Raw genomic sequence first — 7,149 nt, forward strand, 5'->3', positions numbered from 1 at the left:
TGTATCGTGATTAGCATCCACTCTACAGGGGGGTATTCCATCAATGTCGCTAAAGGAACATCCAAGCTTATTCTGAAAAGTGTCACGAGATTTCCCCCCAAAAACCAGGCTTATTTTGAAGCGAGACTTGTCAAAAATAAGCCTGGATTTTCCTTTAGAGGCGTTGATGGAATACCCCCCAGGTCCGTAGAGATTGTAGGTAAACCGATCTCAACACACCAAAAGCCCCTTTCATTCCCTTCCCCTCACGTGTGCTGACAGGGACCCTGCTGAGCATCAACCATATTGCTTTTTCCTGTGCTGTTTTTTTTTTTAGATCAGAGGAGATGAAGGAAGCAACTGTAGATTACCGGCGTTCGCCGTAAAGACCTGCCGGCGTGATTGACACGGCGCTATACAGTAAGGTACGCTCCGTCAGGAAACATCCGCTTTCTCCATCCACATTGTGTACGGGCGACAATAACAGCATTGTCTGCGTGTCACGTTAAGGAGAGGGTGGACCTAGGTGTCTGTCCAAAACATTATTTTCATAGAAAGCTGACAGTCAAAAATAGAGATCGCTGTTTGGAAGCTGGCAGCTTTCCTCAGGAAGTCTTAAATTAGCTCCTCTCGAGACGTTTACCCAGGTCTGCTGCCAAGGTAGTGCGAGATCACACGCCATCGATAGTGGCTGCCCGCTACCCTACCTAGCACAGATCGGGTACCCGCTTACCCTACCCAAAGGATAACCAAAACTGACCTCAAATCAGTGTCTAATTGCTAACAGTGTGACCAGTCTAAACACTGTACTAAATTGCTGTACCCCGAGATGAGGCCTAGCCTCTGAAATGATCTGAGGTATACCCCTCCCCTCCTAGTGAACCCCCTCCCCTCCTAGTGAACCCCATCCCCTCCTGAACCCTACTAAAATATTTGTACACAACCATCCATTTCATAAAATCGGGGGCGGCTGTGGTGCAGGAGGTAGAGTCGGCATCTAATGATCGCAAGGTCGGCAGATCGGCAGTTTAAACCCCAGCTGGCCACATGTTGAGGTGTCCTTGGGAAAGAAACTGAACCCAATTGCTCCCAGCGAGCAGGCCGGCGCCTTGCATGGTAGCTTGCCGCCATTGGTGTGTGAACGTATGTGTGAATGGGTGAATGAGAGGCCATTGTAAAGCGCTTTTTCAGGTGGAGGCATCTCAAACGCTAAGGCCCTTTGAAGGCTTTAGTTCCTCTGCTAATTAGTCCAAATGATCACCACTTCCCTTCATACTGCCAAATTGCAAGTTTCCAGCCTAAAGCATCTCACGGGAAATTGAGCACTAGCATCTAAACAACAACAACAATAATAAAAAAGAAAAAAACTCTGGCAATAACAATAGGGTTCTATGCCCTATGGGCTTAGCCACCTAATAGTATAACCAGAACATCCCACCACTCCTGGTGAACCCCCGTCACCTCCTGAACCCCATCGCCTCCCTACTATCCTCATTCTGTTCCAAGCATCATAATGAGCCTGTCCTCCGTTTTCCGTTTCGGTCTCTTGGCCTAACAGTAGACGCTTGGGTCTTTTCACGCGGTGGGAGACCCGGCTTCTAATCCCGCCTGTCTCCTTGGTACAGTGACCCAGATGGATCTTCCCGTACGAAGGGGAGGGTGGATGTAGCTGAGGTGATGAGGAATCTCCGCTCCCCGTGATGAGGTAGCCTAGTTCGAGACATATCAACTCAAGTGTCGCGCTTGGGGATTCCTTGAGGATGTCCCTCTTAGCCTAATGGTAGACACTTGGGTCTTCCACATGGGTTCGAACTCCCATCCGTCACCATTGGCACCCCCTTATAATGCCTCGATGGCAGTCTCTCTACTTGGGGATATACCTACCCGTTTTAGCCGCTGGCTCCAGTCGTGGTAGAGGTGTCCCAGCTCCCCTGACATCTGCCTGAGGGCTTGCCTCCTCTGGGCCTCCGTCTCAGCGTGGATGAGGTCGCCCAGCCCCTCCACCTCAGTCAGGCCCAGCTTCCCTGCGTGGAAGGCCCTCCGCGTGAACTCTCCCGCCTCTGCCGGCCTCACGCCAGGCAGACTTCCTGAGAAACAAACACACACACACACACGCACGCACGCACGCACACACAAACACACACACAGAAATGCACGCATGCACACGCACACACACACACACACACACAAACACACAGAAACACATGCATGCACACACACACACACACACACGCACACACAGAAATGCGCGCACACACACACACACACACACACACACACGCACACACACATAAACACACACACACACACACACACACACACACACACACACACAGAAACCAGCAGGGTCAGAGTCAGGGCCACTCTGAGTTCACTATGAATCACAAAAACAACCGACTGGGCGAGCTGAAGAGGTGTTTTGTTTTTGTTTTCTTAGCAACTCCGTAGTACTGCAGCTAGAGAGAAGTACCGCCTGAGACAGAAAACAATTACCACACCGCATATTCTTTATTGATCTATTGCCGTTACTATTGTTTTATTCAATACGAAGGTAGCCTGACAAGGAATGGCAGAGTAAGCCATATTTACCAACAAGGATCACACTTTGCAGACGAGCAAAGATGAGAACCAGTTAAAAACCTATTACTACAACTGACTCAGGAGGACACTGTAGAGACAGACTGAACTCTAAGCACTGCAATGTCTCCCTGATTTATACAACACTGCCACCTAGCAGCCAGCGGTGAGTATTGCATGTAGCTTTATTGTCCAGAGCTCGTTCTAATTTATTATTCCCTGCATCACTGAAATGTCCAATCTTTTCTAAAGGGCTTACCAAGGGCTTGTAAGACAGCCGTAATGACGGCGGGACCGCCATGGATGTGGAACTCTGCGCAATCTTCCCCAGTGAAACTGTGCGGGCCTGAGGACAAAACACCACAACAGTCAGGCCTCCACAGTCTCTCCTCAACTCCAACCTGAACTGGCTCATTAGGACTGGAAAAGTATGCCTGTACACACTGTATGAATGTACATCACTGACGCTTGAACACAGAGATGTGTTCAGACAAATAGTACTTGTTGTAAGTCGCTTTAGATAAAAGCGTTTTCTTCGTTGGAAATGTCAATGTAAGATGTTACATAAGCTAAGCACTCCCTTTTGGGAGTATTTACATTTTACATTTACATTTTTGGCATTTAGCAGACGCCTTATTCCAAAGCGACTTACAATCAATACATTTGAATACTAAGCAAGTGAATCATCAATCCACCAGTCGTAGCAGGAAGATTAATCCAGCTCAGGCCCGGGGCCATTGATAGAAGGAAAAACCTTCTTCTATCACCTTCTTCTAAACCTAGGTTGTTGTTTTTTTATATTTAGACACTGGAGAAACAGAGAAACAGTACAAGGGGGCAATAGAAGTTTTTAGGGACACAGTACAGGGGAAAAGCGGGTGTCTTCAGGAGACGCAGTGCTGGGGGGCAGTAGATGTCTCAGGAGGAGCAGCATAAACCGGCACACAGGGATCCTTGCGGTCAGAGTCTGACCTGGGAACCAGAGCACCAGGCCCCGGTCCAGCAGCTCTTTGGAGTGGGGGTCGGTGATCCTCCGGAGCAGTGTGGTGCGCGGGGGGGGGAGTCCGCCCTGCGTGAGTCCGGCCATGCTACGCAGGGCGGCGGAGGAGGCAGGACCGCTGACACGGACCACGGCCACGCCACACCTGCCGTGGCCGGACGACAGGGCGAAGATGGTCTCGGCGTCACACACGGTCAGGCTGGGACCGGCCCGACACAGGCCTCTCCCTGCTCCCACTGGAGACAGCCTGGAGACCTGGACGCTGGAGACAAGAGACAAGACAGTTTAACACTGGAGACAGCCTGCTGGGGACAAGAGACAACGCAGTGGGGACTGCTGGGGACATGCTGGGGACATGAGAGAACGCCGTTGAACGACATCACACACAACAATCATGAATCATGTACACTAAATATCATCCTATAGGATTACAGACGTGCAGGTCTCTTATGGTATCTATCTGCAGGTCTGGACCTCAATGGCACAATAGGTAGTGTCTGGCTGAGGGGGGTTTGGGAGTGTGCTTAACCTTTTCATGTGACCCTTTAACCTCTGCTTAGTCTCGATTGCTGAACAGTGCACAATGATGACTGTAAGTCATGTTCACCCAATGGAAAAATACATCATGATGTATTGCTTCGTTTGGACTTGATGGGTTAAACAACAAAAGATGATCATTGCAAAGTGAACAAACCTGCATTTCTTGAGGGTTATGATAGAACTTCTCCACAACCCAGCAGAGATGGATGTCAACATCATGAGTCACAGCAAATAATAATAACACACTTTATGTTGCGTGATATGTTTTTTCTTTTTCAGTACCCATCGCTGTAGGAGCTCTTTCGTATTGCCGCCGTTTCAGTCATTTTATGCACATCGTATTTATTTCTGCCTCGCACGTATGAACGTATATATATATATATATATATATATATATATATATATATATATATATATATATATATATATATAACGTGGTGAAATCAACACTCAACACAGACCCCCTTCGTGAGCTTAGAATGATAAGGTTCTATCTCCGTTTAGAATGATAAGGTTCTATCTCCGTTTAGAATGATAAGGTTCTATCTCCGTTTAGGGCAGTTCAGAGATATTGAGCGTCAAAGTGTTTACATTCCATTAAGTTTTGTTAGATAGAACCTTCGTATTTTATTAATTACTAACTCAAAAAAATAAAAAATAAAAAAATAACACCACACATGCATTAATAAACACCTAATGGATCAGATTATGTAAAAAAAAAACTCAATTTTGACAAAAATGGAGATAGAACCTTGTAATTCTAACGTCACGCCTTGTGACATTCAAGCCTTGCTTGTTTCCATGCCGTTTCCTCCGTTTCATTCTGTCATTTCTACAACAATGAGTCTTGGTCCTTCTAATGATTTTGATTGGTCTAGAGCAAGGTTTGCATGAATTTCACTGGTTTCAATATCTGTCGATCAAAATCTGGAACACTCCCTCTTTGCGCTGTCCAACTGGGTCCGTGTTGCTACCGCAGCTCTGTCATGTGCGCTGCTTGATATCTGTTGATTTTGCGGCTACAATAATATGACATCATTCGTTGGCATGCTGACCTTGCTACTTTTTATAATTGTCTTCAATGTTACATCTTATGCTCCAATGAACGACAGGAATAGCAACTGGGAATAGTCTAGGCATCACGTGTCTATGATGTTACACAATGATTCTGCTTTATGTCAATAACGGTTTCTCCACTTTTATTTGCAATTCTCACATTCATTCATACGAGCTCATTTTTCTCTTGTCACAGAACTGTCGGATGCAGTATAAAACAACCTGCAATAACAGTTGGAAATAGCATATTTTCCGGAAAATGTTTAAATATATATATATATATATATATATATTGTGTGGTCTTTTTTCTCTGAAACACATGATTTGTTTTTCTGTGGTCTCAAAAGCCTGTGAAGATGTCACCATGAGGTGATGTCCTTACTTGTCTTAAAGTAGAACTGTTTCTGCCAGACTGTTTCAATCAGTATACATTTGAATAAATGTAAATAATAATTAAAACATAATTAAACTAAACTAAACTTTACCTACTGATTATTTCCACAAAGAAAGGAAACCGTCTGATGATAACATCTCAACGGATTAGGCATGAGATGATGTGATATTGGGCTATAATTTATCATGACAATACTTACTTAAACACTTACTACATTGCTGATACAGATGCCACATTGGTTTTATTAAATTATTATGCATGCTTTGTGTTGGAAATGGCATCACCTTTCAAACTCAACATTAATCCACAAGATTGAGCGGTGTCAGGGAGGAAGTGTGTGTTCAAGGCGTGTGTGTGTGTGTGTGTGTGTGTGTGTGTGTGTGTGTGTGTGTGTGTGTGTGTGTAGGAGGGTAACACCCCATCTAATGACACTGGGATTATAGGAGGAGGGTAGTTAGATGATGTCCTCTAAAATCACAAGATCAGGAGTCAGAGGCCACCTGTCATGTGCACAACAGACTGGAGGACTGCTGGAGGACAAAAATCCCTCTAATCTGCCAGGTTTCTCTGTCCGTACTATACCTAGACCATGTACCTGTCTCTGACTATGCAATCTTTTATTAGTTCATTGGTTGGAAGCAATTGTTTAAAATTCGACTCCTTATTTGAACTCATTTTTAGAAAATAAGATAGGGCATAGTCTCAGAGATATGCGGACATTAAATTTGTATATTCTATTCAATGTTTATCAGTACAAGTGAAATTCTGCCTTGAGAATGTCCTCTATCAATCTTTGAAATGCCCCAAATCCCATTGTCATTGGGAGCAAAGACTCTGCTGCTTCTGCACAAACATTGCCTGTTATGAGAGTTATGTTCATATACACGCAGTTTACAGTAGCTTTATGTGGACTGGTGGTGTGCGCTTCACTGCAGGTCTTTGCAGCTGTCAGCCCATAGGGTGGTGAGTAAGCAGAATTTATGCTGGTGGACTACTGTAGCTATTCTCTGAGCTATGCAGGGGGGGGGGGGGGGGGCTGCATAGCAGACGGTGGTCAAGGCGGGGTGGAGATGGAGTATACTGGATATACAGAAGAGGTAGGGCTTTAGGCGGGTGGGAATCATCATTTCTAACCTGTGAGATTAATTATTCATGCTCCTGAATGTGCAGGACCAAAGAGGACAGCTGTCACCTTACATGGGCCACCAGCCATGCAGCCATGCAGCCATCACCATGCTTCTCTGCAGCTCCTCTGGCTAAACGCGAGGCAGCAAGCTGTGCTGTTGTTGTATGGTGACAGCCACATGAACAACCACCACTCCTTACGTACACAAGCAGTTCAGTAATAAAACAGATCAGCTGACAGGTGTGGTGTCAATTATGTTCATTGGCTTTTGTTTAACATCAATGTTGGTTTTGATGAAATCCAGCTGCCTCCATTATTCATGACTTACTACAGCAGTTAAATTGAATCTCTTTAAGACATGTCAAACAGAGTGAACATATTTGGATAGTAACAGTGTATACTGTTCAGTGCTTCCTGTGTGTTGACATAGTATATGGTAATATGGGGTAAAACAGCATGATCCAAGGTAAACTTACT

At 45.3% G+C, this 7,149-nt stretch overlaps 1 protein-coding gene across 1 annotated transcript in view; it reads right to left on the minus strand.

Annotated features, from left to right (window-relative positions):
* The window catches only part of gtpbp3 (GTP binding protein 3, mitochondrial), a gene marked incomplete at both ends in the record, with an annotated part of 12,469 nt that extends 8,047 nt beyond the window's left edge, over positions 1–4,422 (minus strand). Inside the window, 4 exons of the mRNA XM_080536513.1 lie at positions 1,864–2,066; positions 2,816–2,902; positions 3,529–3,818; positions 4,379–4,422. Of these exons, the coding sequence (XP_080392639.1) occupies positions 1,864–2,066; positions 2,816–2,902; positions 3,529–3,818; positions 4,379–4,422 (624 nt within the window). The remainder of the gene's footprint in view (positions 1–1,863; positions 2,067–2,815; positions 2,903–3,528; positions 3,819–4,378) is intronic.
* Positions 4,423–7,149: the final 2,727 nt, after the last annotated feature.

This window comes from Nansenia antarctica (assembly GCF_963989245.1).
Source record: "Nansenia antarctica genome assembly, chromosome: 7".
In the NCBI taxonomy this organism is placed as follows: Eukaryota; Metazoa; Chordata; class Actinopteri; order Argentiniformes; family Microstomatidae; genus Nansenia; species Nansenia antarctica.